At 46.2% G+C, this 19,894-nt stretch overlaps 1 protein-coding gene across 3 annotated transcripts in view; it reads left to right on the top strand.

The window, feature by feature from the left end:
• Positions 1–19,894, top strand: part of NSD3 (nuclear receptor binding SET domain protein 3) — a 40,049-nt gene that overhangs the window by 12,666 nt on the left and 7,489 nt on the right. The window contains exons 6-20 of one of the 3 annotated variants that reach the window (XM_065659041.1): positions 228–731; positions 1,478–1,604; positions 4,098–4,198; positions 6,593–6,638; positions 7,147–7,277; positions 7,815–7,943; positions 8,566–8,692; positions 9,316–9,513; positions 10,041–10,211; positions 13,881–14,030; positions 16,430–16,586; positions 17,096–17,298; positions 17,757–17,869; positions 18,683–18,952; positions 19,446–19,562. In XM_065659041.1, coding sequence (XP_065515113.1) covers positions 228–731; positions 1,478–1,604; positions 4,098–4,198; positions 6,593–6,638; positions 7,147–7,277; positions 7,815–7,943; positions 8,566–8,692; positions 9,316–9,513; positions 10,041–10,211; positions 13,881–14,030; positions 16,430–16,586; positions 17,096–17,298; positions 17,757–17,869; positions 18,683–18,952; positions 19,446–19,562 — 2,544 coding nt within the window. Of the gene's footprint in view, positions 1–227; positions 732–1,477; positions 1,605–4,097; positions 4,199–6,592; positions 6,639–7,146; positions 7,278–7,814; positions 7,944–8,565; positions 8,693–9,315; positions 9,514–10,040; positions 10,212–13,880; positions 14,031–16,429; positions 16,587–17,095; positions 17,299–17,756; positions 17,870–18,682; positions 18,953–19,445; positions 19,563–19,894 lie in introns of those variants that run through there. The other 2 variants (XM_065659042.1, XM_065659043.1) reach the window with 2 other exon arrangements.

Below are 19,894 nucleotides of genomic sequence, written 5' to 3'. Positions count from 1 at the left end.
GCTGTAACTTGGGGCAAGCACTTTTAATTGCGATGATCATAACGATCCAGCTCGAGTGTCTGCTGGTACTCTGAGCAGGGGATTCACTGTCTACCTTTATACCCTCTAAATGGAGAGCGAACTTACATCTGCTACCTGAGAGGTGTGGAGAACCTCAGGACTGCATTTTAAGTGCTGTCTGTGGCCCAGTCTTCAGTGTAATGAGCTGCTTGTCTTTGTTCCTTAAGATTCGCAAACCAAGGCCGCAAAGGGAGCGTGCTCAGTGGGATATTGGTATTGCCCATGCTGAGAAAGCCTTGAAAATGACTCGGGAAGAAAGGATAGAACAATACACCTTCATTTATATAGACAAAGAGCCAGAGGAGGCTTTGTCAAAAGCCAAAAAGACTGCTGCTGCTAAATCAGAGACCAAGAAGAACCGGCGACCCAAGCCAGCGCTGAGCACCCAGCCTGACCATGCCACTGGGGCAGCAGCATCGCCTTCGAGCGCTGAGGGGCGGAGGCAAAGCCAGCGGAGGCAGTCGAGTGTGGAGGAAGAGGAGGCTCCTCCAGTGAAGATCGCCTGGAAAACGGCTGCAGCCAGGAAATCCTTACCAGCTTCCATCACCATGCACAACCTGGACCTCCAAAAGTGTAACATGTCTCCAGTTGTTAAAATTGAACAGGTTTTTGCCCTTCAGAATGCTGCTGGGGATGGAAAGCTCATCGATCAGTTTGTGTATTCCACTAAGGTATGTACTTTGGGTAGCAGCTCCTCTTCTGTTCGTAAATGACCCCAAACCTGTCTCATTGTGGAGCTTAAACCTCAAAGCTTTCACTATACATGTTCCTTTCATTGGAGGGGTTACATCTGGCAACAGATGTGACAACAGCATCTTTTAGTGCATGAACTCTTTATTCCAGTGCATCCAGACGTTGCTGGGAGTAGCTGGTCTGGCCAGTGGCAGCTCCCTACAGGTGGTCTCATCTTTGCTCATAACACATTCAAAAGCTGTGGAATTCCCTCTATAAACCTTAAACCAGTGGATTTGTGGGAAACAAAACTGTTCATAATGTACTAAGAAAAAAGCAATAACTACATTTTGTATAACTGACTTCTAAATCAGTTCTGCCTCCTGGCTTCCTTCAGGTGCACAGCAGCTTCTCACAGTCAGGGTAAGGAAAAGGTTTAGGACTGTTTCTCTGCCTCCTTCTTCTGCCTCTCTCCCTGGAGGGTATTTATTTCATCCTAAGCATTATAGAGAAGGTAATGTTTAGAAAAGTCACTGGATTCTTTGTTTTGTTCTCTTGTATGGAAGGGGAGATTGAGGGATGGAAGCTGTGCAGGGAAGCAGCTCAGTGGTAGATCCCATCATGTGTATGGGTTGAATACGCCCATATGCGTTCTGAGACTTAGGAGTGGGTCAGCGTGCCTGTGAGCAACAGCAAGTGCAGAAATGGGCTAAGACAAATCTCTTCTCTTCTTTCTCTTTTCAAGGGAGTTGGGAACAAACCTGAAATAAGTGTCAAGGGACAAGAGAAGCTGAATTCTTCATCGAATCAGAGAAATGAGAAAGCAGCGGTGCAGAGCGCGTCCTCTCCTGAAACAACTTCTGGGTCCGCAGGTAGGCAGAGCTGCAGCATCCTTGAGCACTCTTATTATGTCGATTCAAACAGCGACCCTGGCATTTCTCAGGAGTTAATAATGATTATTAACATCTCTCTGTTTAATAGTTGTGACAGGCGTGGCTGATGCAGCACACGGGGAGCCCAGGTGATCCCAGAAACACGGGATGCCGCTGGGGTGGGATTCACTGGGATTTGACCTTCTCGTGTCTGCAACTCACGGTCAACTATTTAGGGGGATGGATGCCTTGCCGAGGTGGTTTAGAAGACAATGTAGTGGCTGTGTGTTAACGGAGTGTTGTGATGGCTTTTGGCACCAAATGGGACATACAGCAGCTGGGATCAAAGGAGGAGACTCTGGAAGTGGCATAGTTGAGTAAGGATGGCTCCGAAGCGGGATGGGGACTTTGCTAGACTTTGAGTTCCTGCCTCTGTAAAGGAAAGTGACTGTTTTAAACTGCTTCAGCTAACTCCGTCAGCAAAACAAGATGATCTTTGCCTTCTGAAGGCAGTTAGGGGCCCAGCATAAAGCACCAAGTCATGTCTGAGAGCGAACCAACCCTGAAGCAAATAATGGAGCTTGAGACTGAAAAGGGAATGCCTGGAACAAGCTATTTGAAGTTTAATTTGTAGTACAGTGGTGGAGAAGAAGGAGAAAGATAAATGGGATGAGTGCTTTCTGGGCTTGGAACAGGAAACCAGTGTTTTTAGTGTTTGATCTTGAGCAATAGCTAATGGGAATGCTTCCAAAGGGATTGAGCTTTTCCCTACCAGCAGACGTTTGTCTGCAGTGTCCTCTCATCATCCACAAGAGGAGCCGGGTGCCTTTGGTGAAGGGATGGAGGTTCCTCAAAAGACACTGTTTTGAGTCATCTTAAACCAAGAGCTTCTCAAGTTCCTCCAGTCTTTACAGTGACTTCTGTTTTCCAACCACAGATGTTGTCCAGGCCATGTGAAATCCCCATTAACCGCTGCACCTTTGTTACCGAGCTTGCAATCCCGTGCTTGTTATAGCCTCAGACACGCTTAGTTTTACTTTGGGTATGGAAAAGCAAAGTTGAGGTTGCAGTAGAACACTGGGGTTTTCTCTCATCTTGCAGGATGTACAAACGCTCACGGGATGGAAGCAGAAAAAGGTGGAAAACTTCTTGCAATACACAAAAAAACCCCACAACCTTTTCCTCTTGACCTTTGCCAAGTGTCAGCTCTGCTTTATCCATTTGTTTGCTTACTTCTCCCTTCCCAAACAGAACGTAAATGAGATTCCAAGCCAGAAACCTCAGTGATCAACGTATGTGAGATCCCTGGCCTCTGCCAGCACGCTTCAGTGTCTGTACTTGTGCAGTGTTAGGTAGGCTGGAAAGCTTAGTTACAAAGATGCTCCTGAGGCCCTAAAAATGCTCATCCCATTGAGCAAGGTGAATTTTCATGGGGTTTTTCCTGGAGTCCTTTTGAAAGGCTTCTTGCAGTGTCTGTTTAAAGCCTCTCTCTCTAGAGCACGCATCTCCTAACAAGAAGATACAGGTTTACAACCTCTAACAGGTATCTGTCAGCACAGGGAGCTAATTCGCGGCCCTAGGAGTTTGCATTTTTGTTTGGAAGGACACAAAGTATTGTCCATTCACGTCTTCTTTAGGTGAAACACCCAAACTGAAAGCCCAGGTCATGCTCCCCAGCTGATCATTGTAGATCTTCAGATCCCAGTTTTCCATCAGTGCAGCTCTGAGCCTGTGCTTGGTTCCAGGAGCTGCGTGTGGTGTCCATGTTTCTCTGTGCACCCTTTGTGGAGGTCCTGTAGCATAGAAAGGTCTTCTGGTTTCACCAAGCTTAGTTAGCTCCTACTCCATCTCCTACTCCATCTCTTGAGCTATCGCATTAATCTGAGTTTGATTCCTGTAGTAGTACCTCCAAAGACTTGGTTTGCACTTTAATGATGATACCACACCATGATCACTGCTTCTGCTTGCGCTGAGCTTTCCCTCACCCCTCAGTCTTTAGCTGAGCCTTCAGGTCTCCTTGATAGCACATGTTACAGCGTGGTTCTTGCTTCATGTTCTTGTGCCAGCCAGTGGAGCAGTTGCACAGAGCTGAAGCTGGGGTTTGCATCTTCGCTTTGGAGCTCAGTTCAGCTCAAGAAGTTGGGGGTGATACCTTCCCATCAACACCAAACGTGGACCATTTGGTTACAGATAAGCCAAAGCAAAGACCGCGCTGGAGGTGCTGTTTGCCCCTAGCTGATTCCAGCTTTTTGTTTCGCCCCGTTACTGGTGTCTGTTCTCGGAAGCTCATCGCCCTGTCTCTGGAATCGGAAGGTGTTGTCTGCAGCCACAGCACCAGCTGGCAAACAGCTTGGAACTGAATGTAAAAATAAAGCATTCAAAAGAGGAACAAGTCTTGGTTTCGTTACTTTCTCGGTTGGGTTGGTGTGGAGCAGCTCGCTGTGCCTCGGGAATACAAGGAATTGTGTAATGGAGACCTTTTTCCTTCTTCAGGTTCTGTAGAAAAGAAGCAACAGAGAAGATCGATTCGAACCCGCTCAGAGTCTGAGAAATCCACTGAAGTTGTGCCAAAGAAGAAGATCAAAAAGGAGCAGGTTGGCTTCCTCCATGTAGAGAGTTAAAATATATTGTATTCATAAATGTTGTGGCTTATATTGGTGCCTTTTCATTTTTCTCCATTTTTCCCCCATCGGGTTTCGTTTTGGACTATCCTCCATGAAATCCCCTTGCCAATACCATTGCTGTGACTCTGCTACTGGCATCTTACAGTATCAGTCAGGCTATGGAAATGGGAACTCACTGATGCAAGACTCCTAAGAACCTGCCATGTTTCCTTTGCGATTCCTGTTCTGAGCAAAAAGTGGTTTGGTTTCAGTAATTTCTCTTTGATGGAATTGCCACCAGGTTCCTTCCTTTTGCTCTCGGTTCAGCTGCTGGTTTGTATTGAGGTTTTGTTTTTCCAATGAAGTTAGACTGATTTAATCTGACCACTTTTGAGAATGGACTTTTAGGAATGATTTCACTTAAAAGATGAATAGTCAGACTTTCATGTTGGCAGACATCAGCAAAACACATCTCCTGGGATATACGTTTCCTTTCCTTAAGTAGATCTCACATGTACAGGGCATTCCTTTAATCCGGATGTCAGACAGACAAATGTTGTTGCTTTCAAAACTACCATACAATTCTGCATGGAATGAGCAGGGAAGTTCAGTGGATGGACGTTGCTCTTAAACCAGAACACACGTTTTAAACACGTTGCTCAAAGTTGTTGGTTCTTTTCCTTCCGTGGTTGATTCTCCTTCTCCAAGGGCCTCTCCGCTTGAAACCTGGGAATTTGGGATCCAACTGCTTGATAGTAGAACTTTTACCAGTGAGACCTTTAAAAAAGGGACAGTCAGGCTAAAGATTTATATGGGAAAGGGGGAAATGATCTTTATCTCTTTAATTTATTCTTTGCCCTTTGCGCTTTGTTTTGCACTTCATTCACTTCCAAGATTGAAAGTGGACCCAGTTTTTCCTCTCTTTTTTCCATACATTCTTTTGGTGCCATAGCGTTTCCATCTGTGTTCAGCAGAAGAATGCTCCAGCTCGAGACAGTTTCTAGCTGAAACTTGGAAGCAACTTCAACGTTGGGCATGAGGCGCCCAACGTAGCCCCATGAGCCTCATAGAGGGGTGCCTCGGCCTCCCTCCCATCACATGAGTTTTTATGTGCGTAAGCGTTTCTTAAGTTAACAAAGGTAGAAGAACCAACAATATGAACTTCATGGGTCCCAGTTAGCTCGGTGTGCTCCTCTTCCCCAGCTAACTAAGACTATGACCATTAAAGTGCTTTTCTCAGGAAAAGTATATGACTAAAAGTTAAACCCCGATGCACTGTAATGCGCATAACCTTGAATGTATTAAGTTATATTAAAGAAAGAAGAAAGACCTTACTAACTTCTCACAGTTCTGCAACAATATTTGTTACCCAAAGTCAAGTTTCCTTGCAACTGATTCCCAAATTAGTCTGCAACAACTTGGTATAAAATTATAACTGGAACGAGTACAAGTAATGGGAAAAAACCAAATGTTCATGCTACTGTTACAGTGACCAGTGGAGAAATAAAAGTGATTGTTTAGATTTTATATTTGTATTCCGAAATGTATCCTATACAAATCCTTCTATTGTATGTTTTTACCTTTTATTGTACAACAAAATAAAATATTTTTTAAAAAAAGTAGAGGATAATCCTTAACTATTTCCGAAATGTCTTCCTCCCTGCCCATGTTAACCCCATTGTAAAGCAATAACCTCTAATTCTTAACCTTAAAACCAGGCTTTTAGGCAACAGCTTTCTTCTGTAGTGACGATGCAGTCGCCAAATTCTCTCCGTGCTCCATGTTCATTGGCAGGACAGTTTGGAAAGGGGCCCTTCTGCTCTAGGCTCCGAGCTCCAAGTGCTGTGTGAGGTTGTAAACTGCGGAGCGGATGCTGGCATTGAGCTGTATAGAGCCCTGCACAGTGCCTTGCACCTTGGCTGGGCCTTGCAGTGCTCTATACAGGGCAGGAGCCCGCTCCGGAGCGTGCAGGCTTGCTGGAAGCACCCCGAGATGATGCATTCAGTGCCTCCCTAACCCAGTGAATGCCCATTGAGGGGAACTTGTGCTCACACAGGTCTGGGGTTCTACAGAGCATCAGGGTTTGCTGCCAACAGGAGCCCCATCGGCCCCGTGGACACGGATAAAGCTTTCCGATCATCTTCATGCCCCAAGGCAGTGACTGGAAAGGCCCTTGCTAGTGACCGTGTCTCTGCCTTGTCTCCCAGCACTCAGCGTAGACAGCTAGGATTAAAGCCAACGGGACAAGAAGGCTCCCAGTGGGAAGGGGATGGCAGCCTGCACCTGAGTTCAGAGATGCTAATCGCTTAAACTGCAATGTTTTCTTTTTAATACTAGGGAGAAAAATTCCTCTGGTTTTAACTCTGGATTTTCCTATTCAAACAGGTTGAAATGGTTCCCCTGACAGCAGTGAAGACAGGATTGCAGAAAGGTGAGTGACAGCCGAAAAGAAACTGTATTTACACCTCTGGCTCCATCCCACTCGGGCAGTGGGTTTTTGCTCTGTGTGAAGCGCAGAGGTTGGAATGCTTTGTGGTGATGAACTGATGGATGCTGAACTGCGTCCTCTTGCAAGGGTTTGCTGGGTTGCTTTTTGTTGTGTGTTGCTGGCTGGAAGGATGGTGTTAAATGTGGTGTGAGCACATAATTCAAGTGCTTAAGAAGAAGTCTTTGCTTAGCTGTATTTGAAAGCTGAACAATGAAGAGGAAGGGTTTATCCTCTGTCACAGACAATGTAGTAGTTGCTCTGCTGAGTCAGCATGTTCAGAAGCTTATCAAAAGGTCTAAGGAGGTTTTCAGTTGTTAGCTCTTCAGGAAGAACCAAAGTAGTATCACAATTAAGGCTGCAAATGAAGTCCAAATCCAAGCTTTCATCTTTCCTTTTCCTTTATGAAGCTTAAGAACACAGATTAAAGCTAATCTCAGTGTGTTGTGTTAAGGTGCCAGCGAGATTTCAGATTCTTGCAAGCCTTTGAAGAAGAGGAGTCGAGCCTCAACCGACGTGGAACTGACCAGCTCTGCTTACAGGGACACATCTGACTCCGACTCCAGGGGACTCAATGACTTACAGGTAAATGCACGTTGTTGCTCATAGGGATTTGCTCATTTCGTCTCTCTACCAGGCGTTTTGGTTGTGTATTCCTGAAGGTATGAGCACCATTTTCTACTCCTTTCATGTCTCTGATTGACTGAAATATAAAGCCTGCTCTTTTTCTTTCTAAGCCCCTCCATTGTGTTGATAGAAAGGAAGATAGAATCTCTCTTTCCAAATGTTCCTGTTTCTTTGGCAAAGCATGGGGTTAGATCACAGCTTCAGCTTGCTTTTGGGAAGGTTTGGGATTCTTTGGGGATGCTGATGGTCTATGGCATAAAACTGGGAAAAGTAGGACCCCAGTACCTTTGTGGTTGGTTGTACAGGTAAAAGCAATGCCAAGAAGGCAGTGCTGCTTGGGTCATTCCCATGAAGTTCAGCAACATTCAGGGACCTTTTGCATCTCTTGATGTATTGAATGATCTTTTTAATCTGTGGTGACTTAAATGCTCTTTCACAATGGGCTTGTCCTTGGGAAGTGTCTTTTTGAGTGCCTGGGGTTTCTCCTCTCTGTAGGGTAGTTTTGGAAAGCGTTCGGACAGCCCCTCAGCTACTGCGGATGCTGATGCCTCTGATGTGCAGTCAGTGGACTCCAGCCTGTCCAGGAGAGGGACTGGGACAAACAAAAAGGACACTGTTTGTCAGGTAAGTGATGGAACTATAAGGCACTGATGTACCAAAGTTCTGTCATCTCTTTCTGTTGGTTTGAGCTGATAAGACTTCAAATTACACCACTTTGTTTTAACCATGTCTCATAGCTCAGTATCTCAGATAAAATATCAAGGCTTTTAGGGTAGTTTTCATAAGACCTCCTGCTTGCTAGAAGGCTCAAAAGCTAGAAAGTGCTCTCCAGCCCATTCCTGTAGCATAAATAGATGCCATTTTCTGCTCTGTGGTCTTTCCAGGCTGGGACAGAGTGAGAATTTTTCCAGTATTTGGGGGGAAAATCCTGGAATCTCCTGACCAGTTTCCTGGTCGCTTGTAAGGGAAGAAGCTGCTCTTGCTGCTCAGGTGCTTGAGGGCTCCTGCTCTGTCCCTCCTAGCTCTGTCCATGCTCATGCTGCTACAAGAGCAGGATGCAGCAAGTGCTGGCGTTGCCTTCAGCCCAATCTGACCACATCTTTGTGGGGTGCAGAGCAGTTCTCCCACCTCACCTTAGCTCAGAGGGACTTCAGCCTGTTCCTACTCTTTGTTAAGCCCTGGTAGTCTCACATGGAAGAGCAGGGACCTGCTGTTCTCTGCTGAGCTGCTTGTCTGCTTGTTCCAGATCTGTGAGAGCTCCGGCGAGGCTCTGGTGTCCTGCGAAGGCGAGTGTTGCAGCGTGTTCCACATGGAATGTCTTGGCCTGAAGTCGATGCCTGAGGAGAAGTTCATCTGCACGGAGTGTAAAAATGGTGAGTGTTTTCCCATGTTTGGGAAGTGGGGAGGGAGCTCCCTCTGCTAAGGAGCTGTTCTCGGGTCGGAGATACCAGAGGTGGTGAGATCCATGGGTTTGGAGGGGGTTTGGTTGAGTTATTCTAGTGGGTTCTTTACTGCGAGGGTGCTGAGGCGCTGGCAGTGGTAAATGCTCCATCCCTGGCAGTGTTCAAGGCCAGGTTGGGTGACACGGTCTGGTGTGAGGCATCCCTACTCATGGCAGGGGATTGGAACTGGATGATCTCCAGGTCCTTTCCAACCCAAACCATTCTAAGGTTCTATGATCCTACTTTTTCAACCTCTGAGGGCAGCTTCTCCTTTTCCAGCTGGGAAGAAGAAAAGGCAAGTACCTGGTAAGGAAAAAGAACTGCTTAAGAGTTTTACTCAGAATGAGGGACTTTAATATTAACAGTTGCATCTTTATGTTAGTAATTGCATCTTTATGTTAGCAATTGCATCTTTACTGTGGATTAGGGCAACTCCAGCATTTGAAGGGAAGGAGCCCGTGTTGCTCAAACCACTGTAGCTCTGTTCACAACATCTGTATCACAAAGAATTGCTCGTTACAGTTGGGATTGTTCCTTATTCCTTCTCTTCCCAGGAGAACACACGTGCTTTTCCTGCAAGCTCCCTGGCAAGGATGTGAAGCGCTGCTCAGTCAACACGTGTGGCAAGTTCTACCACGAGGCCTGCGTTCGGAAGTTTGCCACGGCTCTCTTTGAGTCCCGGGGCTTCCGCTGCCCGCAGCACTGCTGCACTGCCTGCTCCATGGATAAGGATATTCATAAAGCAAGCAAAGGTGAGAGGAGAAGTGGCTTTGAGCAGCAGGAGGAAGCTCAGACGCATCGTACTAAAGATGGATGTGTCTTTACCCTTAGGAATGCAGTGGAGGAGTGAGGGTTTCCTTCTTAACTTCAGGCTGGCTGGGTGGGAAATCGGCGCAAGTGGACCTGGATGTCAACCCAAGTCATCTGCTGTTGCTGGGTTTAATGGAAGTGGAGGGTCGGTAGTGCAAGGCCAAGGAATGCTGTTTGTTAGAAGATGCTTGGGAGTGGCTTTTAGAACAACTCATTTTCCAGAGAAAAAGGATCCTTGTAGTAATTAACCCAAAATACTTCAAAACAGGCTCTCGAATGACTAAAACCCTGTGTTTTTTTCTTAACAGAGTTTTAAAGTTGAGTTAACTTTGTGAAGCTTTTAAAGATGTAAATGTTTCCTTTTAATCCAGTCCTTCTGGGTGGAATCAAATCAGCCTTGCAGCTGTCTGGTGTCTTCTGCCATAGCCTGACTCCAGGGTGACACGGTGCATTTCTCTGTATTAAACAGGTCGCATGGTGAGATGTTTCAGATGTCCCATTGCCTATCACTCAGGAGATGGCTGTATTGCTGCAGGAAGCTTGTTTGTGTCATCCCACATTCTCATCTGTAGTAACCATTCCAAAAGGAATCACTCCTCATCAGCTGTAAATGTAGGCTTTTGTTTCGTTTGTGCAAGAGGTGAGCACACTTGTTTTCTTTCCCCTCCCTGTTTTATAGTTTTGTGGTCACTTTGGGCAGTTTAGTGATAAAAAGAATGTGTTTCCTAAAGCCCCCTTCCCATAGGATGCTCTGGGGTTCCAGCGCTGCCTGGGATTGTCTCTTTGTTGCTCAGCACTTCTCATAAGCCTTCACTTGCTGATATTTGCTGGTCAGAAGCAGTGGGAGCTCCTCGGGAGCCTGCTTGTTTTGCCAGTAGGAAAGAGTGGATGGGAAGCCCCCAGTTGCAGCCGTTGCATGCTGAGGATGGATGCTGTGTGGTTACTCACTGTCTGTTGGGCAAAAGGGGGGTCCTTTTACCACTCCCAAACTTCAACCTGTTTAAATTAAGGCTATAAGGTAGGGTTTCCTCATACTAGAACAAAAATCATCTCAGTTTATAACTTACCATCACATTTGAGCACTCTGAAAGGGGAACATTCGCAGCGCTGCATGAGCAGGTTTCATGCTAGAGTTTTCCATATGCCAAAATTCTCTTTTTATTTGACTTTTCTTTTCCCCTTTTTTTCCTCTTTATTTTTGACCCACTTGTTACTTCCATGGCTCTGAAGTCACCACTCTTCTGCAGGGAGCAGGTTGAGAGGTTTGAATCGCAATGGCTCCTGTACAGTACTGCAGGGGTTTGTTGACTGCGTTCTTCTCAGCAGCTTTAAAAGTCACTAATGAGGAAGTGGAAAGGAGATGGATCCTGGAGATCCTGGGTTTCACTTGTGTTCGGTCACTTGGAGGGTTAGGATGGGACAGAGTGCCTTGAGTTTGCAAGAGCAGATAGTCATGGAGATCTTTGGATAGGAAGGAAAACGTGGTGCCAGAATAATTCCCTTTCTCCCTCTCTCCTTTCTTCCCCTTTCCTCATTTCCAAGTAATTTAGGAGCCATTATTTTAAATATATCTGAATAAGCTGAGAGAAACAGGAAGTTATAGAATGAGGAAAAGCTCCTCTGAATATATGAAAGGATGGTGACAAACAGTTCAGTGTTCCTCCTTTTGTGGGCTTATTCAAACATCTGGGGTTCACCCCAAAGCAGGATGTGTGGGAATGGGAATCGCCCCAGCACTGCATAAAGGTACACGTGCAGAGTTGATGGTGTGTGTGTCTTTATGGCCTTTGGTTTTAGGTTTCAGGTAACTTTATATCTGGTGCGTGTTTAACTTTGGTTGATGGTATTATTACACCTACAAGTGCCCAGACTGAATCACTGTCTGGAGTCAGTGTGGTACCAGGATCAGAGATAGGTTTATGACAGAAGACTTTCTGTGCCTGGTTTGAATATCAGCTTAGAAATGTCTCTTGGCAAGGTCCAGCATGGTTTTAGTCTGCCCCTGGCAGTATGAACAGGAGGATGATGTCTTGTCCTGCTGCTCTGCTCCTACACCAGGTAGGTCATGGGGTCTCGGCTGACGCGGGTGTCGCTGGTCTCAGTTATGAGGCTGTGTTAGCACCAAGGTGTGAATGCAGAGCAATGGCAGGCTTCTGCCATTGGGCTTAGCATGAGTAGTGTGTTTTCTACCAATTTCAAAGCACTGTGAAGCTGTAGTACCAAAATACACTGCATGATACTAACCAGCTAAATACATCTCTTTGAGGTTGTACTTTATTACACCTACTGGAGATGCCAGAAGCCAGCTTGAGATCCAAACACCAAAGAGGAACCCACTTAGGTTATACATCCACAGTACTTTGTTACAGACACATCTGAAGGGGAATCTTCTGGGGGACTTTTGCTCCAAGTTTTGGCCGCTTACTCTGTGACACAAAGGTGTAAAATCAGTGCCTCCTCTTCAGTAGAACCTATTGAAAAGCTTTATGGAGTACCTGCTGTTTGGCCACCTTATAGATATAGATAGATGATATAGATAGATGATATAGGTAGATGATATAGATAGATGATATAGTTAGATAAAGATATCTGAGTCAGGAATCAGAATGTAGGAGCAGAATTCCAAAGCCCAGGTACAGTAAAGGAGTCTTACACTTGCTGAGGATGCAGACCTGCATTTATTCTGAAGAATAACTCAAGTGCAGAAGAACGTTCATGCTTTCTTCTTCATTCTCTCTTTCATTTGCCGTTGCTTCAATGGTTCTGTTCATCCCTGAGCCTGCCTTCATCGGAGCTGAAACTACACAAATCTCTTTTCTCCTGGCAATAGAAGTGACCTCTGATCCCCAGCAGGTGGAATTTCCTGCCCTGTGTCTTCACCCAGTCTTAGTTACTAGAGCTTGAAAAGTGGCAAATCACTGCCACTGAATCCTCTATAGCAACTCCCTACCTGTTCTTCTAGAACATTCTATGAGGTTCATTACTGTTGGATGTAGCTGGGCACAGGAGCCGGTGTGCTTTGCCCAAGAAAGACTGGGGGAGGTTTACATTTAGCAAACCCCCTTTGTGGGTTTGGTTGGGTTCTGTCTAGTCAGATGTGGTCAGTGTGAGGGCAGGAGCTCAGAAAGACATGAGGAGTGCAGTGCTTTAGAAACACTTGGGCATCTCTATGGAAGAATGATGGTTTAATTAGCTTTAGTTGATACCTGGAGGAAATTGAAGTGTTACTGAAGTGAGGGAATCTATACAGTACACAAACTTGCCTATCACAAGGTACTTGAAACGTGGTGTATCTTGAGACTGCTTGTTCCCCTTCCTGAGCTAGCCTTCGTTGAGCATATCCTAGTTCACCTGATGGCATGTGTGGGTCAGGCTTGTTTGGGACTCCTCCTATGACCGTGTTCCAGGTAGGCTGATGCCATTCTCCCCTCCAGCAGTTTTTAGGCACCCCATTCCCAAAGCTTCTGTACATCACCCAGCCCTGGTGCATCCCACAAGGGGAAGAACCGGTGGCTTGGCTCAGTAGCTCGTCTTTCCTGCTTCTTTGGCAATCAGTGCCTCTGCTCTTCCCATGAATTACTGGCCAGGTGCTTCTGGTCTGTAGCTGAGGGCTCTGCAGAGGGATGAGGAGAAGCTCTTCTTGGTGGAGGAAGACAGAAATGCAGCACATCATTTGAAACACGGCCACAGAGGAGAGGGCAGCGTCGGTGGAGCTGCACTCCCAAACAGCCGGCGTAGGGCAGAACTTCATCCCTTCTTTCCTCTCTGGTGCCTTCCAGCATCACTGCCTCCCTTTGTTATTTTTCTCCACCAACTATGAAGGCAAAGCACTCTCATAGCTAATAAGAGGTAGGTTTGTAATAGGTGGGATAGTGAGTTCTTGGCTTCTTGCTTTCCCAGCTTGTAGCCCCAGGTAACAGCCTGACCTTTGGTGCGGTGTCCATCGCCCTCAGCTCTCCCACTTAGCTTGCTTTGATCCCTAGGGAGGGAGGGTGGATCCCACACCTTTACAGTCAGTGCTTTTCTTGTGCTTGTCTCTGAGTGCACAAGTGAAGGGTTGAAATCCCACTTAGCAGCAGCTTATTCATCCCGAGTTTCCCCAGTTCAGTTGAATTCAGTCTCTGGAACACACAAACCTCTTCCTTAGCGAGGCAGCTTTCTGTCAGCCTTTTCTTTTTCTCCATTTCCTCTTTCGTTCATCCCCTCATTATATGCATTAGAGGTGTTCATTTGCTTGGTTTTATTTTCTCCTTTATGGAATCATGGGTAGTTTCATTGCAACTCATCTCTTTCTGTTTGTTTCGTATAGGGCTGGTAGTGCAGGATCATTCAGACCCCCTGTTCAGTTCATATGCCTATAAGTCCCACTACCTACTGAATGAGTCAAATCGTGCTGAGTTGATGAAATTACCTATGATTCCTCCTCCTTCGTCAGCTTCCAAAAAGAAATGTGAGAAAGGTAACCAAAATAGTTTCTTTCTCTTTAATTTTCTTTTGCTTTTTCCTATTATTTCTCTCCCAACTCCACCCGAGGAATGTCTGCTTGTCAAGCACCACTTATTGCTTTCCAGTGAACTTCACTCATTGAGTATTGTGAGCCTGTGTTCATGTTGTTGGCGATTTTGATTTCGTTTTTGATTCCAAAAGGGCTTAAAATAATTGCTGTCACTAAATTCTCCTTGGGAGAGGGACAATCCCTTTCTATCTGCCCTAGGCTGCTCCAGCTTGCTATTGACACTGAATGTGAACAGGAGGCAAATAGAGCTTGAAGTTGTGGCAGTTCAGTGCTTACCCGGGATGATGCGAAGCAGCTTCTTAAATTGGTTTTAGGTATGGAAGAAGAGGGGGGGATGTTCTGTTTCCGACCTTCCAGGTAGCTTGTGCAGAGCCTGAGGGCAGAAAGGGGTTTTCAGGTGGAAGGAGGTGGAGGATGGCCCAAGTTGGAATTAGTGAGGTTTTGCCTGTGCATGTGTCCATTTGCCCCTGGGCTTCACATCCCACCTCTGCTAGAATGGGACCACCGGTGCTCCTTCCCCTCCCTCGGGATGGGTGCTCGATCCCTGAAGTGAATCATAGAATCATGGAATGGTTTGGGTTGGAAAGGACCTTGTCCTGTCCCTATACCCCTTATATCCCAAAGCCCCTCTCCAGGTTTCCTGCAGCCCCTTTAGGCACTGGAGCTGCTCTAAGGTCTCCCCTTCAGGAGCCTTCTCTTCTCCAGGCTGCCCCAGCCCAGCTCTCTCAGCCTGGCTCCAGAGCAGAGCTGCTCCAGCCCTCGCAGCATCCCCATGGCCTCCTCTGGCCTCGCTCCAACAGCTCCACGTCCCTCTTGGATACCTCATGGAGAGGCTGAGGCATCCTGGAGCACCTCTGCGGACACAACTCTTGTCTGGATGAAACAGATGTCGTACTTTATTCCCCATAGAAGTTGGGTTCCCTGAGGATGTTCAGACTTGGCGCCCCATTACCCGCGCTGCAGTTAGGTTATTTCGGACACTGCCAGATCCCTGTCAGTAGTTCCTGGAATTCCTGAAAACACAAATTATTTTGAGCCCTCTGCTTAGCTTGAGCAATATCTCACTAATGCATCTCGAGAGCAACGTGTTGGGGTTTTACTCTTGCTTAGCATTGGAAGTCTTGTGTTTGGTTTTGTTTGGTTTTTGCATCCCTTGGCATTCTCCCATCTCGGATATAACGTTGCAGTGATTTACACCGGGTCTGTATTTCCTCTGAAGCAACCATTTGCAAAAGACTCTTTTAAAAGCGGCAATTCTCTCTGATGGGTTTGGGAAGCTCTGGAAAAATCCCTAGGGTTTGGATTTGCTTGTTCTTAGCAGAGGAAATACAGGATTGCTCATGCAAGTGGTTTGTTTAAGGAATGCTTTTTGTGACATGCACCAAGCGATGCGATGATGCTGCTGGAAGTCTATAGGTGGCCAAGATTTTCTGGTAACTGTTTGGAAGTTGCTATTCCCACTTCTTTGGAGCTTGTGATTGAAGATTCCTTGACGTACTCTCAAGTCTCTCCCAGGTTTTTCCATCTGGGATGTGAAAACTTGTTATGGAAAATTATATCCCTCTAAAAAGATGTATATCGAATACACTTGCATATAGAAAATATTACTATATGGGTCATGTATTGTTATTGTATGAGCTGCTCTGTTAGTTTAGAGATGAGCTGGGCCTCTCTACTTTCAATCCAGCTGCCCAAATAGAACCCAGCCAAGTCAGTGCAAACTGGAGGAGTCAATGCGAATCGCTGCGCCTTTGGGCACCAGAGGAGCTTTGGGGTCTCATCCTGTGTTACGTGCTCTGCTCCTAGTGGAAAACTTCCCTTCTGGGGGGGAAATTGCCACCACGGTTCTCTTGGAATGCCCTTGGTACAGAAAAGCATTGCTCAACCTATAGGCTGCGGGGTTTGATGCGCACTGACTGGTGGCTGGGGTTCAGTCCTAACAATGTTGATTGGAAAAGGGTTTCTCTTCACCAATTGGGGGCGGGGGGGGGAGTCCCATTGGTTTGGCCATCACCAAAGAAATAAAGCAAAGCTTGAGCCATCACCAAATATGTGGAAGCCATCGGCGCTGCTCTCAAATGCAGTGCTTCCCTTGGGAATGCCGGCTTCAGAAATAGCTGCCTTTTTAGTGTATCCGTGCTGCAGGTGAGAGCCACAACTCGCCCATCAGTCGCTGCCCAGTCCTTTTGAACCAACATTGTTACTTCGGACTTGATCCCTTTCTCTTGCCATGTTTCCCTGCGGGACACACGGGAATGTGGAGTAGATGATTCCAAATGAGTTGTCGGGGAGGGGAGCAAATCCTCACTTCTATAAACCAAGCAGGCTTTCTTTGTTTAAAGGTGGAAAGCTGTTGTGCTGTGAGTCCTGCCCAGCTTCCTTTCACCCCGAGTGTCTCAACATAGAAATGCCAGAGGGATGCTGGAATTGCAATGACTGTAAAGCTGGCAAGAAGCTACGGTACAAGCAGATCGTTTGGGTCAAGCTTGGGAATTACAGGCAAGTCATTAATGCTTTGGCTGGCTTTAATGTGCTATAGAATTCCAGGAAGTTGACTCACATCAGCTCAGTCCTTGTAAACAACGACTAGAAATAGAGTAATTCATCTGCTTCGTGTTGGATATTGATGTCAGCTTGACATTACATTCTCCCTCTTATTCCAGGCACTGATGGACACTTGGTTGTGCTTATGTTTGCTCTATAGAGTGTAATAGTGATGTGGAGAACCAGGGGCTGTCTTTAGAAGGAGGATGTCGTGGCTTGTGTTGGCTGTTAGTCACCCCCAGGAACACAAGCACTTTATGGGTGATCTTAGAAACCCACCCTGATGCCAGCTTTCCCAAAGTCTGGAGTAAGACCTTGTCTCGTGTTATGCATGGTGCTCGGAGCCTCGATTGCATGGGGCAGGAATTCCTTCCTTTAGGAAAACTGGCTTTGACACTTCTCAGCCCAACCTCTCAGAGACGGTTCGCAGAACTGAAGTGCTTCTTTCTCTTTGTGCTTTGCAGGTGGTGGCCAGCAGAGATCTGCAATCCCAGGTCTGTGCCTCTCAACATACAGGGCCTCAAACATGATATCGGGGACTTCCCAGTATTTTTCTTTGGTTCACATGACTACTATTGGGTACACCAGGGCAGAGTTTTCCCTTATGTTGAAGGAGATAAAAGCTTTGCTGAGGGGCAAACTAGTATTAACAAGACCTTCAAGAAAGGTAAAATCAAACAAAGTTTATAGTGGTTTATGACAAAAATTCCACGTGTTTGTGTCTCCATCACCACTTAACCTGCATGGGAATATTCTGTGACTAGTGTTCTGTGTTCACCTCCAATGCAAGCGTTCTGTAGCTCCCTTGACTGCAGATAGAACTTGTTTCTTTAAGCGCCTACCCATTGTGTGTCGTTGTGGGCAAGTGCGATTCTTCCCCAGGCTGGGAAATGTGTAGATGGAGCTGGGGCTCTGCTGCATGGGATCATTGTTCGGTAGCTGTACTGCAAAGTACCTGGTGCTAGATTCATGATGTACTGCAATAACTCATTCTTAGCTTGTTGGGGTTTGTTTATGGAGTTCTGTTCCTAGCTTTTAAGAAGAGAAATGAACATACATACATGTACTGATGCGGTTAACAGCTGCTGGTGCTAATGGCTTTCTATTTTGAACTCCCTTGCACAGCACTTGAAGAAGCAGCAAAGCGCTTCCAGGAACTGAAAGCACAAAGAGAAAGCAAAGAGGCATTAGAAATTGAAAGGAATTCAAGGAAACCTCCTCCATATAAACACATTAAAGTGAGTTGGCTTCTTTCTTTTCCTTCTTTCAGTATGTGCCAGGGTAAGCTGGGTATTTAAATCAATATTTGGAGGTATTCGAAGCATTATGTGCGACAATTCCAGCATAAGGAAATTCCAAGAAATCATTTTGCTCTTCCTTTCAGTAATCTTTTGTTCCGACTTATAACGGCAGAGTGTTTGTGAAAAAGCTTTTGTGGTTGAAGAACAGTGTCACCTGAGGTAGAAACTGGCTGGTCGTGAGCTTGTCTTGTGTCTTAGAAACCTCCCAGCTACTGACGTGTACGAACCTCTGTTAACATGGCCCTGGCAGGGGTGCCAACTGCTCACCCTGCCCCTTTGCCAGCAGCTTTGGACACAAAGGACTTGATGTTGTCCCTTTAATGGTTTTAGTTGGAAGGAATCCCAGCGATGTACTCGATAAACTTGGCATGCACTGATTTCCTCAAGCAGTGATTTCACTGGGGGAAGACTCAGGCTCTACTGTCTGGAGTCATGAGGTTTGGTGTTCTTTGCTTAAATCACTTACTGCTGGCTTCTCTGAACAGTGTGTGTCCCTGGTTAAGTTCATGGTTGAGTGATGGGTAGTGGACAGCCAGCTATTGGAATCATCTCCCTAGAGAAGTGGATTCCCTAGCACTGGACACTGTTAAGATTCAGCTGGTCAGGGTCCTGGAACATCTGGTCTAGGTCGTGCATTGCCTAGAAAGGTTGGACCAGATGATTCTTCAGGTCCTTTCCAACGGAGCAGTTACATCTGTGTTCTCTGTGCATTGCCTTCATCATCGATTCCTTTTCCCCTTTGCTCCACAGTCCAACAAGGTGATAGGGAAGGTTCAGATCCAGGTGGCTGACCTGTCGGAGATCCCTCGCTGTAACTGCAAGCCCTCGGATGAGAACCCCTGTGGCCTGGAATCGGAGTGTTTGAACAGGATGCTGCAGTACGAGTGCCATCCCCAAGTGTGCCCTGCGGGAGAGCGGTGCCAGAACCAGTGTTTCACCAAAAGGCTCTACCCGGATGCTGAAATCATCAAAACTGATCGACGGGGATGGGGCCTCAGGACAAAAAGGAGCATTAAAAAGGTAGAATTACAAAGGACAAAGGCAACTTTGTCCTGAATTGAAGATGGTGAAATCCAGGAGAGCTGGAACGTATAGAAAAGGCAAAGAGATCCTCATTGTTTTCCATCAGAACCAACGTGGTACTGAGCTGTACGCACAGGCGGCGTGTAGGATAACCCACAGTGCCATGTCAGGGTGAAAGCCTTGTGGATAGTCATTTAAACTGTGAATGTGCTGCTTTTATCCATTTTTACAAGGATTTATCTCCTTAGCTTTAAAGTGTAGTTTACAATCTCTAGAAACGTGAGATAGAAGGATTATTATGCTGCTGTTCTCATTTTGAGCAGGGTTATTGCTTAGGCTCACATCTGCCTACGAGAGGGTTAAATTTACGTGCTTCTTGTGATGATTGCAGCATGTTTTTATAGGAAATGCTTTTCTTCCTGTGCTGCTTCCCTTTAGGATGGGAAGGAGATGAGAAACCCCTGCTTACCTTCTTTTCCTTCCCTTCCAGGGTGAGTTTGTGAATGAATATGTCGGTGAGCTGATTGACGAGGAGGAGTGCAGACTGCGCATCAAGCGCGCACATGAGAACAGCGTGACCAACTTCTATATGTTAACTGTAACAAAGGTACATGTCACACCTTGTTCAGTATGAGCTGTTGATGGTTGAAACTAGGGGCAGAACGCTGGCAGAAGCGTTATTCCATGTTTGCTCTTACCCTCCTATCCACACATCAGTGTTTCCCTTTAATGCAGTGGGTGAGGAGGTGAAACAGAGAACCTGTATCTCAGGTTGTGCCTGTTTCACATTGTAGCATCAATACACAGGCTGTCTTTCATTAACTCTTCAGGGAAAACTTACCACTTGGAACCAATACATAAAATAAGCGTATTTTTAGAATCATAGAATAGTTTGGGTTGGAAAGGACCTCAAGATCATCCAGTTCCAATCCCCTGCCA

The sequence above is a fragment of the Lathamus discolor genome, chromosome 22, assembly GCF_037157495.1.
Source record: "Lathamus discolor isolate bLatDis1 chromosome 22, bLatDis1.hap1, whole genome shotgun sequence".
NCBI lineage: Eukaryota > Metazoa > Chordata > Aves > Psittaciformes > Psittacidae > Lathamus > Lathamus discolor.
The sequence above is the reverse complement of the archived record's forward strand: the minus strand, read 5'-3'. Positions and strand labels throughout refer to the sequence as shown.